At 42.7% G+C, this 14,846-nt stretch overlaps 2 protein-coding genes across 3 annotated transcripts in view; one reads left to right on the forward strand and one right to left on the reverse strand.

The window, feature by feature from the left end:
- Window positions 1-14,846, reverse strand: part of MED12L (mediator complex subunit 12L) — a 343,991-nt gene that overhangs the window by 37,010 nt on the left and 292,135 nt on the right. For both annotated transcript variants that reach the window (XR_010664265.1, XM_065943498.1), the window contains exons 27-36: window positions 13,313-13,501; window positions 12,301-12,375; window positions 11,987-12,177; window positions 11,009-11,170; window positions 8,253-8,364; window positions 5,334-5,423; window positions 4,236-4,345; window positions 3,901-4,036; window positions 2,933-3,094; window positions 218-580 (exon numbers count right to left, since the gene is read on the reverse strand). Coding sequence is in view for 1 of the 2 variants with exons in the window: in XM_065943498.1 (XP_065799570.1) it covers window positions 218-580; window positions 2,933-3,094; window positions 3,901-4,036; window positions 4,236-4,345; window positions 5,334-5,423; window positions 8,253-8,364; window positions 11,009-11,170; window positions 11,987-12,177; window positions 12,301-12,375; window positions 13,313-13,501 (1,590 nt within the window). In the remaining variant the exon portion in view is untranslated. The remainder of the gene's footprint in view (window positions 1-217; window positions 581-2,932; window positions 3,095-3,900; window positions 4,037-4,235; window positions 4,346-5,333; window positions 5,424-8,252; window positions 8,365-11,008; window positions 11,171-11,986; window positions 12,178-12,300; window positions 12,376-13,312; window positions 13,502-14,846) is intronic.
- P2RY12 (purinergic receptor P2Y12) overlaps window positions 3,294-14,846 on the forward strand; it is a 49,544-nt gene continuing 37,991 nt past the window's right edge. Inside the window, exon 1 of the mRNA XM_065943514.1 lies at window positions 3,294-3,430. The gene's annotated coding sequence lies outside the window, so the exon portion shown is untranslated. The remainder of the gene's footprint in view (window positions 3,431-14,846) is intronic.

Raw genomic sequence — 14,846 nt, forward strand, 5'->3', positions numbered from 1 at the left:
CAAAGCTATTAAAAAAGTAGAAGAGGCAAAATCGAAACTATGATCCTATCCTTTGTGAGAAGTTTGCGTGCTGGTCTGTGAATTACACCTGAGCCCTCACGATAACCTCCAAACAGGCTTACACTGCGCCTGGGAGCGTTTCTTAGGGACGTAATCCGGGGACTGGCGAGTCTGCGGGATGCTCTGCACCCACGGTCCCTCTGCTTCCCACACTCACATCGGCCCTGGAGCTGGACTTCGTCTTCCGCTTCCTTCCCTTTGTCTTCTTCTCTTCATCTGCTGCGGTTTTCCCCTGATCTGACAGCTCAGCTGATTTCCTCTCAGGCTCCTGCGAGATGGGAGATGTGGGCTCTTCCTCTTCCTCTTCGGGGGGCAGGGGCAGCGGCTCGAGGTAGTAGCTGCGGGGCTTGGGCGTGGGGTGCGTGTGATACAGGAAGAGGTGATGCTGCTCCTCGTACTTGATCACCTTCCGGTCCACCCGGACGGTCCCGAACCAGGCCCAGGACAGGGGGGCCGGGTTCCTCTGGCCCTCAAACAAGTCCCACGGGGACACCTTCTGCTTGCTGGAGACCTGGAGACCCTGAGGGGAAATAAGGAGCCGTGACCACACGCTCACATCTGCTGCTGATGTGGGGCCAGGCTCGCTTAGGACGCAGACTCAGAGACCACTCTGGCTCCAGGGGGCCTTAAAGGGCTCCAGCACACAGCAGTCGGGTTAACTAATGCGTCCAGGCTGACACTAGATCACCGAGGGCGGTGGCCACATTCCAGGCCGCCAAGTCCAGATCTACGGTCTGTTACGCCACACGACCCTCTGCTGACGCTGGGACGCCAGACAGCCCCGCAACTTTTACTGTTAATGCCATTTTCTCCATTTAGGTTCTTTTTTCCCCTAGCCAAAAAAAGAAAGGAAAAAAAAAAAAAAAAACCCAACACTGCAAATTTGCTATTACTGTACTAAAAACCTTTGGAATCTATTTACTGCTTTTGAGATAAAACAAAACTTAAGAGTCAAATTACATTCAACATCTAATTGGGCTCAAATTAACTTCCATCCAAACATGTGTGGACTTGGTTCAATACAATCATCTTTCATGTACTTAATTAGGCAGTCTCTAAGTAGTTAAGTAATATTATTACGGAATTAACGTGTGCCAACAGGTACAAATAAAGCCCTTCAATTCAAACTTATCTGCACTGAGCTGAGGAGAGGAAATGTTACTCTCTTTCTGAATCTACAAGTTTCCTATTTTGAACATGAATTGGGGCTATCCCTTGGGCCTTTCCCTACCACGCCAAGTGGAAAATAATTTTCTCCAAAGTGACCCTGAAGATAACTGCTCAAGTCATCTTGAATAACTTGTGAATGCTCCTGTTCCAAGCCACACACACTCTTCCATGGGTGGCTTCATCCAAATCCACGGCTCGGTTAACCACCTGTATTTTGACTATTTCCTAGTATCTGTCTTGACATTAGAGCTCTTTCCTGGGTGCCAAGACCACGCATCCAAACGGGTTCCAGATGTGTCGCCGCTGGAAACGCCAGAGGTGCGAGGTCAGCCTGCGCCTGACTCTAGAGTCTTCTCCCTGCACAGCTGCGTGGGTATCAGGACAGGGCTCTCTGCTTTACTGAAGAGTTGCATTTGCCTGTGAGCTACAGTCCCTCAGGCCTTCGCATAAACACTTCCCTTTGCCTGTACCACACTTTGCCCACCTCCTGGCTAACTCTTATTCATCCAAAAATGATGTGTCAGTTTTCCTGAGGATCCTGCTCTGACTACCTATCCCTCATCTGAGTATGATGGGTCTTTCTCAGGGTCCTCTAACATTCTGCACCAAGACACACAAATCTCACAACATGGTGTGTGTTAACCGTTTGGTCGTGGCCGACTCTTTGCGACCCCATGGATGGGACTGTAGCCCACAGCAGGCTCCTCTGTCCTTGGAATTCTCCAGATAAGAACATCAGAGTGGGTTTCCATTTCCTTTTCCAGGGGATCTTTCCAACCCAGGGATCAAACCCGCATCTTTTGCGTCTCCTGCATTGGCAGGCAGGTTCTTTCACCACTGTGTCATGTGGGGAGCATCACACAGTAACTGTCTACCTATGTCCCCTCAAGGGTAGGAGCTCTGCCCTTCATCTCTGTTATCCTGGAACCCCACAGCTGTTCAATGTTCATTGAAAGCATAACAGACAGTATTCCTTGCGTTTTGGGTTTCCCAGGTGATGCAGTGGTAGAGAATCCGCAGGCCAATGCAGAAGATGCAGGAGACTTGGGTTCAATCCCCAGGTTGGGAAGATCTCCTGCAGTAGGAAATGGTCACCCACTCCAGTTTTCTTGCTGGAATACTCTAGTATTCTTCCATGGAAATCCCATGGACAGAGGAGCCTTGGGCTACAATCCATTGGGTTGCAAAGAGTCAGACATGACTGAGCAACTGAACTCAGTTTTAGAGCTTTAGACTGACTCAAGTTTTAGAGAACCATGTTTAATATCTTATATAGATCAAGTGTTCATTAAATGTTGTTCAGCTGATAAGAAAATAAACTGCTATCACTTAAAATTTTAAACACCTTTAAATTTTAAAGCCATGTAAATTTTAAATTTTAAACTATATGGAGACTTTTATTGATACAAATTTTTTTAATCTACTAAACATAGTCCTTTTCTTCTATTTTTAAACAAGGTTTTACTTACTTTTCCCTTGATGGGCTTCAAAAATTCATTTAAATTCAGGAAAACATTTAAATGAAGATCTTCAACATCATTATCTGTATGATAATGCCGAAGACTACTGCATTTAAATGACAAGGATATGTTTTAAAAAATCAAGAAACAATAAAATTAAGACATTTCATGTGCCCTGTAGGAAGACAAGAAAGTATAAGTGTATGTATTTATATACATAAGGAAGAAACATTTACTCTTGCCTGTTTTTTATCTATAGAATCAAATCCAGCAATTTTGTTTCCCTTTGTGTCAATCAAGGAGCCCATCGGTTCACAGGTAATGATGTCACATGTCTGTTTCGGCAAAGGTAAGAGCTGTCGAACTTTGTCAATACTTTCTGACCGCTTGTCCCCCAGCTCTTTCTAAAAAAGAGAGACAGTGAGAGAGACAGAAGTGAGACAGAAATTGTTAACAAAGGCAAATGTTTACAAGGAGGAAGTTCCCCTATGAAACATTTCCTTTTTATAGCTGGAATGTTCTTTAACCTTCAACAGGGTCTAGGGGGCAGCTCTCATCGACAGTGATGCATATGTTTCATTTCTTCTATTTAAGTAGAAAATAGAACACACATGAAGGCGCCCTTGTTACACAACAAACATCACAGTGCTGAAATGACAAAAACCCAGAGTCGTATTTGCAACCCGAGGACAGGAGCCGCGGCACGGACCACGTTCTCCAATCCACAGTCAGGCCGCAAGGTAACCATTGGCTGTTTTATTAGTAAGGTCATCTGATATATTAATTTTTTTCCTGCATTGTTCATTTATAGTTTATTTTAAAAACTGTGTTAGGGGCCAGGCAAATGAATTGAATTTAGAAATAGCAATGCAAATGTTTAATATTCAACTGCATGTTGCCAGTGACAGATGAAGTTTATCCTGAATCTAATGTTGGCATTTTGGTTACATGTTTGATAATGGACTTCTACAGTCCCTTAAAAAATCAATTGTGTTTTATGAGTTTAATTATTTTAAGAAAAATCTTCAAGATATATATACTTCTAACTTTGGGGTACTGAGAAGCTGAGGTAAAACTAACAGCAAAACAATCACCTGATATTAAGTTGAACGCGAAAAATAATGTCTGATTTAAGGAGTAATAAAATAACGTGCGCTAAATGACAAATCCAGACACCACGTGAACTCCTAAGCAGAGGCCACAAACTTACTTTCAGTTTCTTGACTAAGTTCATGTACGCGCGTTTGTTCTCTTCGGATCCCCCTGGGGATGCATTCGACAGGTCAGAGGCCAATGTCCCATTGATTAAAACACCCAGCATGTCAAGAACTGTTGTGAATAACTCACTAGGAGGAGAAAGAAAAGATAGGCACCTTTTTAGAGCAAAACCAAGGTACTGCTGACTAACTGAGCAATTTTATTTAAGGCACAGAGCTGTTAATGGTAGCCTAAGAGGGCCTGATGTGGGAGAATCTGTGGCCAGGTTATGAACGCCTCCACTACGCATCTATGAAACAGAGCCACTGGGAAATGATAAGGACCTACTTGTTAGTGTGCATGTCAACGGTTCCAGAAGTGATGATCTGCAGGAGGAGAAGCGCCCAGTCCGTGGTCCACTGGGTGCTCCTCTGCACCGTGTCAAACATTCCTCCCACCTGGCACGTAAGACAATATGATGAAAAAAACCAGCATAGTGTTGCAAAGACCACTGCCACTTTACACAAGGCTACGGGTTATCCCATCTTCTCTGTCAACCTGCTGTGTATCTGCCCGTCCTTTTGGGTCCGTTAGCACAGGAACTGGTCACTCAGGGGAAAAGGAGGAGGAGGTACGGAATGTAGACATGTCATCAACATGAATTACACACTAGTAAAATTAGCTCTCTGTTGTTCCTAAAATTTCATGATATTCAGTTTCATTATGTAACTTTCATCCAATTAACTGAACAGATGTAAACTGCGTGACTCAGTATCTACAAATTCTGTGTTGTAGTTACTACTGAATCTAAGCCTGCTGTCATAATTAACACCTGGAAAGAGCCAGTAACACAGAAGTAATGATGAGTGGAAGGCCTGGCCCTTAGGACTGCTCGTTCACGAGTGGGAATTAATATCAAGTATCAGGCAAGCCACCCTTCAGAGTAGCTTTTATCTGGTCTTGTGCATTGAGAAAAGGAAGAGTCAAAAGAATCCGCCGGAGAAGGAAATGTTAAATTTCTATAAAACTCGCCTATGGGATTTCTCTTTATGATCAATTTGATGGAAAGTTTGATAACATTTTGATTTAAAGAACATTTTAATACCGTTTTTAAGCAAGTAGACTAGAAGCTAATGCTCACCTCAAGTTAGTACTTCCCTAAGACCTACGCTTGGCACAAACGGAAATGAGAGAGAGAGACACCGGGGGTGGGATGCAGAAGGCAAGACGACACCAAAAATATCCACTCTTGTCTAGAAGCCAGACCAGACAGGAAGGACAGCGGCCAGGAAAACAGAAGGTCCGAGAGCCAAGGAAGTAGTAGAGAGAGCAAACAGTGGGCTTCACCTTGTAATGGAGACTGTCCCACAGCAGGAGTGGAAAGCCAGAGTTATTTTCACATGGAGATAAATTTAATGGAGCAAAGACACTGGAAGGGTCTCTTACCAAATTGAGGCGGAGCTGCAACGCCTCATGCATCATCTGTCGTGCTTTGATGTCATCCTGGTATCGCTCTTCTCTCCAGTTACTTAAAATCTAAACCAGAAAATAAATGAACACAAACCCCAATACTTGTTTTCCCTGTTAAATTTGACTTTTCTCGTATTTAAAGTTAAACTGAGTTTTTAAGTGATGAAGACAACTTCTTAGTTTAATAAATTTACAAAAGGGGGGGTGGATAAAATTTTGCTTTCCTCCCCTTCCTCCATACAGACAGGAATATAGCTATTTTTTGTTTGTTATCTAATTACATACCCCGTTAAGAAAAATTTTATGTAATTACATACACTATTGATAAGTCTTGGGAAATGCTTTAGAGGATCATCAAGTTAAGCATTAACAAAGATAAAGAATATTTTAAAAAATACATCATTACATTGGTCTTATAAAGATAAGTATAAAGATACAGGGCTTCCCAGGTGAGTCAGCAGTAAAGAATCTGCCTGCCAATGAAGGAGGTGTGGGTTCGATCCCTGGGTTGTGAAGATACCCTGGAGAAGGAAATAGCAACCCACTATTTCCAATATTTTTGCCTGGAAAATCCCATGGACAGAAGAGCCTGGCAGGCTACAGTCCATGGGGTCGCAAAAGAGTCAGACATGACTTAGTGACTACACCACCACCACCACCACAAACATAAAGAGAAACAGAATTACATTTTATATCAGTCTTCTCTTATATTTCTAGGGACAGGCTGTGAATCCTAGCAAATACATTATTCTGATGTTTCATTGAAGGGGAGACTTGCTAGTCAATAAACTTGTCTTCCTTGATAAAGGTAATGTAACCAACTTTGAAAAATGTGACATCTTGGACATCAGCCGAGTTGCATACCAATTTATTAAATAAATGTTTTCTCACTTATTCAGACAAATGTTGGGGAAGAGACAGGTTGCTTAGGGAAGGCAAACCACAAGTGGGAAATTCCCGAACCAGATGTATAAGCAAAAAAGAAAAAAAAGTGCTCTGAAGTAGGGCATATACTGAGAATCATCCCAAAAGAGCTGAAATGAGTCATATGCAGAAGTAACTGAGTCCAAAAGATGATCTGTGAGTACGCCACATGGCAGATGTGGAGTGCTTCTCAGACCTCATCAAAAGACACGGAAGAATCTCCCCCAAGGCAGGTGAAGGCTGCAAGGCAGTTTAAAAAAGCCCACAAGCTGTCATGGAGCGGACATTCAGGTAGTAGGACAAATCAAAGTAAGAAGAGCAAGTGGTAAGAATCACGACAAGGGGACAGAGAATGACTGTGGTCCTTCTTTTAGAGAGTGATGGGGGTGGAACTCAGGGATGGGAGGGGACTAAGGCGGTGAAAACTGAGCAGAGATCTGCTGAACTGAGGGATCTGGCCATGTCGATGCCTCCCAGGCAAGGGGAGAAAGGCTCTGCAACAAGAAGATGCTTGGCAAGATCAAGGAACAGCAACATGGTCACTGCGTACAGAATGGAGTGAGTAAGGCCACGTCAGGCAAGAAACAAGACAGAGGTGGGAGCCAGGGACAAATCATGGAGGGTCACGTAAGCCTCTACGGGGAAGTGTCATTCCAGGTATGGTCAGAAACAGGGGTTTCCCAGGTGGTGCTACTGGTAAAGAACGTGCCTGCCAATGCAGGGGACGAAAGAGACATGGGTTTGATCCCTGGGTTGGGAAGAGCCCCTGGAGAATCCCATGAACAGAGGAGCCTGGCAGGCTACACTCCATGAGGTCGCAAAGAGTCACACACAATTAAGCACACGCGTGTGCACGCACACACACACACAATAAGAAACACTGAAACATTTGGGGCACCAGAAAAACATGTGGTTTACACTTTAAAGGATCACTCTGGCTGCTGCGCAGAGATAAATCTCACATATCCAAAAGGTGGCAGATGATTAGAGAACCGAAGGAGGGTCTTGTTCAGGTTCATCCAGTACCATTAATGAAGACACAGTGTCTAGAATCAGCAGCCCTGCGGAGGCCTCCATCAGGCACTGCTGTAGCATAAAACACCCCACAGAGGCAATCTACCTGCTCTTCTCCACTTTGTACTTTCAAATTCCAGTTTGATCACTCAGTTTCCTTATGGCACACAGAACATAAGTGTTTCAAATAGTGACCATGAGAATCACAGCTGGTGGAAAGGCAAAGTCCAAAGTCTTTGTAAATGAACTAAAAATGCCTTCTGATTTAGCAACGAGTATTCTTGTGCCCTGGGACTCCCCAGGTGGGGTTCACGGTATAGAACCTGCCAGCCAACGCCTGAGACTCATGAGATGCAGGTCCAATCCCTGGGTTGGGAAGGCCCCTGAGGCGGACAAGGCAGTCCACGCCAGTATTCTTGCCTGGAGAATCCCATGGACAGGGGAGCCTGATGGGTTACAGTCCATAGGGTTGCAAAGAGTCAGATACAACCAAAGCGATGAGCATGTGCAAGCAGGCAGACATCCTGTGCCTAGACCAGCATGTCTCTGGTTCTGGCAGCTAAGCTGAGCTTTGAACCCACAGAGCTAACGCTGAGACCTTCCCTGCCGTGTGGAAGCCCAGCAGAAGACCTGGCGAGTGGGCAGGCTCTCTGTTACTGACATGAGCCCTGCAACACGGACTGCTCCAGGACCTCACCTAAGAGGCAGAGTCTGGAGAGGAGCAGGTATGACCAAGCTATGTGCCATCTGCAAAATGTGACTTTTATAGACATCTGTCCAGTGCCTGACCTCAGGGTGGCCAGAAGGCCAGGTAGGAGAACAGGATGTGGGGGGTGCTTTCCTGCATCTCATCAAAACATGCTTTGCCCTTATTAGTTTAAGCTCAGTGTTTGAAAGGAAAACAAATGAATGCCATTAGGAAATACTTGCCTAGCTCAATAGTCTACTGTACTTTACCTGGTTAACTTGATTCTGCAGAGATGTTAGAAGGCCTTCTCGTTGTTCATCTTGTCCCTTAAGGCAGGTAAGGACCAGTGAGAGGAATGGTTGTTGACTCAAGAGAGACATACTACAAAGGAAGTGATAAGAGCAGATCGAGTTAGAAAGAACAGATTACTTCCCGCGCAGCACGGGCTTCCTGCCCTCGGGTTACTGGCTCTCATTTATTTTACTATTAGAAAAGCGAGGGAAGTAGCAAACAGCCAAGACTGCTTGAAAAGTTAAATCATATCTCTGACTAATAAGGTTTAAAACCACCGTAATACTTCTAAATAATTCAATATTGTTCTCTTGCCCTTGAAGGCATCTGCAGACGAGCATAAATTCATACTGCGTCTCAGTGGGGGGTCAGGGGAGTGGGAAGGAAGCAGCGAATGCATGGCTTGTATCAGTAAACTGAACTTGAAGACACACAGCAGGAGGAATATCACTGTACACACAGAATAAAAAGCTACATCGCTTTAGAATAAAGATAAAAACTTTTAAACTTCTCTCACACAGCATTTGTATTTTGTTGTTTAGTCACTAAAGTCACGTCGGATTCTCTGCAATCCCGTCTACTTTAGCCCACCAGGCTCCTCTGCCCATGAGATTTTCCAGGCAAGAACACTGGAATGGGTTGCCATTTCCTTTCTCAGGGGATCTTCTCGACCTGGGGAGCAAGCCTGTCTCCTGTCTACCCCTGAGCCACCAGCCGTCTTTCAGGGTCCAGGAAATGGGCCTAGTAGGTTTCTCAAGACCAACTAGACGGGCATGAGTGGAACTGAGATGAGCACTGAGGTCTGAGGCCTCCAGAACCACTCTGCCTGCCAGGGGCCTAGCACGCAGCCCCACTCCACTCCGCAGGCTAGACTTGCAAAAGAGTTTCAAGATATTTGAGTTACAAAATTTATTTTAAATTGGCATTTTAGTCTTATTTCTCACATGATCAGAAGCGGCTGACATGTTGATAAACTAATTTTGCTACAATGCAAAGAAAGATTTCTTAAAATGAGATCGAGGTCAAAATATTTCAATTCACTTCATTTTACAGCAGCAGAGCTTAGACAGACTGACTTATTTAGGGAACAGCCGTCTTCAATCTCTGCAACAGCATCTAGGATTCCTGTGGGAAGTGAGACAATGGACATGCCATCGTTAGCCTATCAACTCTGAGAATTAAAATTGAGTTATAAATACTGGCAAAGGGGATGAAGCAACCAGATGCCAAGCAACACATGTGCAGAGCTAGGCCAGTACCAAAATGTACTTTAGTTAAGAGCACAGACTCAGAGGCCAGACCACCTGGGTTTCAGCTTCACACCTCCTTAGCTGCATGCCCTTGAGAAATGTATTTAACTTTCTAGTGCCTCAGTTTCTCCTTCTGTAAAAAGGACATAATGAAAGCACCTCAGTATGAGTGCTGGGAGATTTTAAAAGTTCACAGATGTATGTAATGAGTTCTATATTGAGGCCGACATTTCATAAGGGCTTATTTAGTAAATGGCAGCTACCGATTAGGGCATTAGAAATCATTATTGATTAAAGCATAAGAAACCCAAAATGTTCAGAATGCTCAGAATTCTTATTTTTCAATGTCAGGAATTTCCTTTTACCTCTGAGGTGCTAAATTCATCATGGTTTTACATTAGAATGTGTTTATGTTCTTTTTCAGTAACATAATCATTTTTCTAATAGAACTACTTAAACCTTTTCCAGGCCATAAAACTTAAAAAACATTCAACTTGGAGGATTCCACTTGGAGGATCCTATATATTAGGATCTAACCTAATATATATAGGCTAAAACAAGAGCCCTAAATGTTAAAAATATCAGTAACTTATTTCAGGGTGCAGCATGACAGAAGTATAAATTATTCCATGAAATTTAAGCATAAGTACCTAAATAACAAGAAAAAAAAACCCAAACAACTGCTGAATACAGGGACTGTGGATATATAGATCTGATTCAGCGGGTCTGAAGCAGAGCTGAGAAGTATTTTTAATAGCGCAGCAGTGATTAGGTAACACAGGTAGAACTGAATGCTAGTGTATTACAGATTATAATCGGAAAACTTTACGTAACAGGACTTGGCCTATCAGATTATTTTCAATTCCATACAAAGACGAAATTTCAGTGGACTCTGAGTACAATGACTGTAACAAACCTAGATAGCGTAGTAAAAAGCAGAGACATCACTTTGCAGACAAAGGTCCATATAGCCAAAGCTATGTTCTTTCCAGTAGTCATGTATGAATATGTGAGTTGGACCATAAAGGCGGCTGAGGGCAGAAGAATTGATGCCTTCAAATTGTGGTGCTAGAAAAGACTCCTGAGAGTCCCCTGGAATGCAAGGAGATCAAACCAGTCAATCCTAAAGGAAATCAACTCTGAACGTTCATTGGAAGGACTGATGCTGAAGCTCCAATACTTCAGCCACCTGATGCAAAGAGTCGACTCATTGGAAAAGACCCTGATGCTGGGAAAGATCGAGGGCTAGCCAAGTATGGGGTGGCAGAGGATGAGGTGGTTAGATGGCATCACAGACACAATGGACATGAATTTGAGCAAACTCCAGGAGATAGTGGAGGACAGAGGAGCCTGGCATGATGTAGCCGACGGGGTCGCAAAGAGTCAGACATGACTTAGCAACTATTAATAACCACCATCAACAGAGCACAATGACCATGTACATTCTTTAACCTCTCACAAAGAAACAAAACTTCCAGCCATACCTTTTCTGCTTTTGTCTGTCTCTTTCCTTTTTGGAAGAAGAACCCAAGTGCTGTCCTTTCTCCAGCTCCTCCCCAGCTGCTTTCAACACTCTTCCCTGCACAGAAGTCGGCAGCCTGGCAATGAGGGGGGCCACCAGCCACACTCCCCTGCGTTCAGAGGAACTAAAATTGGAAACAGGTGTTATACCCACAGGGGCATCCCTCTGCTCTGCTCTCAAATTATGAGAGAAACTCCAGAGCGAAACTTACATTCACAGGACACAAGGGTTATTCTAACATTTGCCTTTTGCTTCTAGACTGTTTCCTCTCACCAAATACCAGACATTTGCACACACTCTTCATGCTTATGGAAAGCACCAAGAGCTGGGATTCTGCGAGGATACTATAGCTCAACAATTTTTTTTAAGTCTGGAAAAGTGTTTTTTCTATGATTCTGGCTTTCTGAACACTGACAGTCTTGTCTAGCAAGCAATATGCCTTTCTGTCATGGCTAAAATATGAAATGTTCTGATTACATTTAAGCATATAAATAACCAATTCCTAAAGTTTCAAAATTCACCAGTTACACTTTACACCAAAACGATGAAATACAAGTCTATCTGCCCTTTGTGATTATCATTTGAGCAAAACTGCCAATTAAAAAAGATGGCAGAAACAGTCTTTCCTATATTAGGAATACCACGGAATAGGGCAGCCTCAGGGCACATGAAAGAAATTCACCCCTCTGGAACGTCATCCGCGGTTCCCAGGAGTCTGGGCCTGCTTAGCTGCACATGTAGAATGCTCAGCTTCCATGCAGTCCAGCAGCATGGTCCTTCAACATATTAAATAATGATAATGGACACTTACAAGCAATTATTTTCCTCACATTCCTGCAGCTTTATGAGGAAAAAGTCTGCCTTATCCAAGTAAAATGTGCAGTTATATGTGAACAATGAATGATATCTTTGTAAAAAAACCACAGGAAAAAAAAAATACCTTAGAAATGTCTTTATTCCATTCTGCCTCGTGCCGCCTGTATCAGCACTTCCAATCCCGTTTGGGTTGAAGAGGCCCATGCCAGCGTTAGAAGCGTTATTGTTTAGGTCAGCCGACTGCTGGAATACCTCGATCGTTGCTTTGGCGATATTGTCCAGCAGGTTGTTCATTTCAGCCACCGAACCAGAGCCCTGGAGTCAGACGTGAGAAAACAAGCGCGCCTGTGTTTCACTTTATCCACAAGCATCGATGCTGTGTTGGTGTCCATAATATGTCACGCACACTCGTGCTTAAAATTTCCTTAATATACTCACAGGGTCCTTCAAACACTGCTTGATCATTAGCTGGAGCTCCAGCCAGGACTGCCTCAGCGTCCACTGCTCAAGGTTCTGGGGAAGACGGAGTCAGCACGTTAAGAATTCCAAACATGTCCTAAAGTGTAAGAATCCCCTGCAGTATTCTCTTTCTCAAAAATACAGAGGAATGATCACACACAATAAAGGGATTCATATGACACAAAAGGCTTCCAGTCTATTACATACGCTCATTATAGAGACAAAGGAAAAAACAGCAATATTAAAATAATGTGCCTTACTCAGCTAGGCAATGGAAATGAATAAGACAATCATTTATTCTCCCAAAGTCTATCTAAACAACTCCATTACAAAATGATTTTGATATTTTATGAATAACATAATGAAGACAGTCCTTCTACAAAGCTTATTTGTCATGTAAACACAATAAATATTGACATGAATTAACATATCTGCATTTATAGATACATAATGGCTGTAAACGACTTGCAGTTTACGTATTTACCCAGCAATAAAGTATGGCTGTTACACAAGATGGAAAATTGGGGGAATAAAAATCAGAATTAATTAAAGTTAAGAATTAGCTAGCAATGAATCAGCCATGGATTTACATGTGTTCCCCTTCCCGATCCCCCTCTCCCGCCTTCCTCCCCATCCCATCCCTCTGGGTCTTCCCAGTGCCCCAGCCCTGAGCACTTGTCTCATGCATCCAACCTGGGCTGGTGATCTGTTTCACCCTTGATAGTATACTTGTTTAAATGCTATTTTCTCAGAACATCCCACCCTCGCCTTCTCCCACAGAGTCTAAAAGTCTGTTCTGTACATCGGTGTCTCTTTTTCTGTTTTGCATATAGGGTTATCGTTACCATCTTTATGGCAAAAACCACTACAATATAAAATAAAATAAAAAAGAATTAGCTAGCAATGACAAAAAGAGTCAGTAACTCCTGTTACAAACACAAAGAACGTGTCAAAATGACAGAAACACAGTCTTTAGAGTATCTTCACTCACCTGAAGAATGCGTTTAATGTGCTGTCTCTGGAGGTTGTCCCCCTCCGTACATTCCTTAATGCCATGAGGATAACAGATCAGCTGCAATAATTTCTGGGCTTGCATATTTGAGAGCACAGGGTCCAGAATAAGTTCTTTGTCTGTGCATAATCTCTCAGGTTCTTTTAAGCAATGTTCTCCTACCCATTCCTAAAAATAAGATGGCAATTAGATTGTACTAAACTCATGGCTCATAACAGAAAGCGGACAGGGAATTTTCCACTTAAAAAATAATACATGGAAAAAGTAGGAGGGAAAAGGCTTAGAAATTTTCCAGTATTTTGACTTCTTAAAAGTATAAAGTAGAATCTTGGTTACAAAATTTTTTTAAAAAAAGGAATGCAAGAAAGAAATATGCCCCCCCCCCCCAAAAAAAAAGGAGGTGGGGGAGAAAGCTCAGTATGCATTTTCAGTTGGAAAATGAAACTTTGCTCTAAGTACTGTTTTGTAATCATTTTTTTTTAACTTGCTAGTAACAGTAGTGATTCTATATTATAATATAGAATGGAATGCACTGTAATATACCCCACTGAATAGACAGGTCATAGTAATAACACTGAGAAAACTGTCTTCCTTTTTGATATCATTGTGAATAATGTTACCTTTATAAATAGTTGTGCACATCTGTTCTCTGTACAATTACATTCTTAGGATAATTTCTTACACATATAATTGCTGAAAGAAGGATGATCCGGCTCCATATCACAGCAATTAATCAATCTCAGTAATGCTATCCAGACATCAGTAATTTCTTAAGCATCAAAATGTTTTTAAACTCTCCAGTGTGTACCCACAATTAGAAACCAATGCACAACTCAGCACACTCTCCACATATATATGACTAATAGTTAACTTTTACCATGATTACAATATGCTTTAAGAAAAACAGGACTCTCTCAACATTATAACAATAGCAAAGTGAAAAAGAGCATATATGGTTATGCCTTTTTTTTACAGAAAAGGAGAATTTAATAAAAACTGGAAAGATAAATCAGAAAATAATGAAACTGATTACCTGGGGCAGGGAAGAACAGAGTGTAGAAAAGATGAGGGAAAGAGATGTACATCTCTGAGCATGCCTTCTCGCTAGCAGACTGACCTTTGCAGTTGTTTAGCTGTTGCTATTGTTATTTAGCCACTAAGCTGTGTCCTGCTCCTGGTGACCCGTGGACTGGAGCCCACCAAGCTCCTCTGTCCATGGGATTTCCCAGGCAAGAATACTGGAGTGGGCTGCCATTTCCTTCTCCAGGGGGTCTTCCCTACCCAGGGATCAAACCCATATCTCCTGCATTGGAGGGCAGATTCTTTATCGCTGAGCCACCAGGGAACCCCAGTTGACCTTTGGGAGCATCTTATTCTAAAGATAGATATGGTAGGAAAGAAATCTAAACTGAACACAAGCAAAACCAAATGAAATCAATTCTACCTCAAGTGAATAATATATCCACACTGAAAAAGAAAGGTCGAATAACTTTTTAACACTATACTGTAAAAC

This window comes from Muntiacus reevesi, chromosome 8 (assembly GCF_963930625.1).
Source record: "Muntiacus reevesi chromosome 8, mMunRee1.1, whole genome shotgun sequence".
In the NCBI taxonomy this organism is placed as follows: domain Eukaryota; kingdom Metazoa; phylum Chordata; class Mammalia; order Artiodactyla; family Cervidae; genus Muntiacus; species Muntiacus reevesi.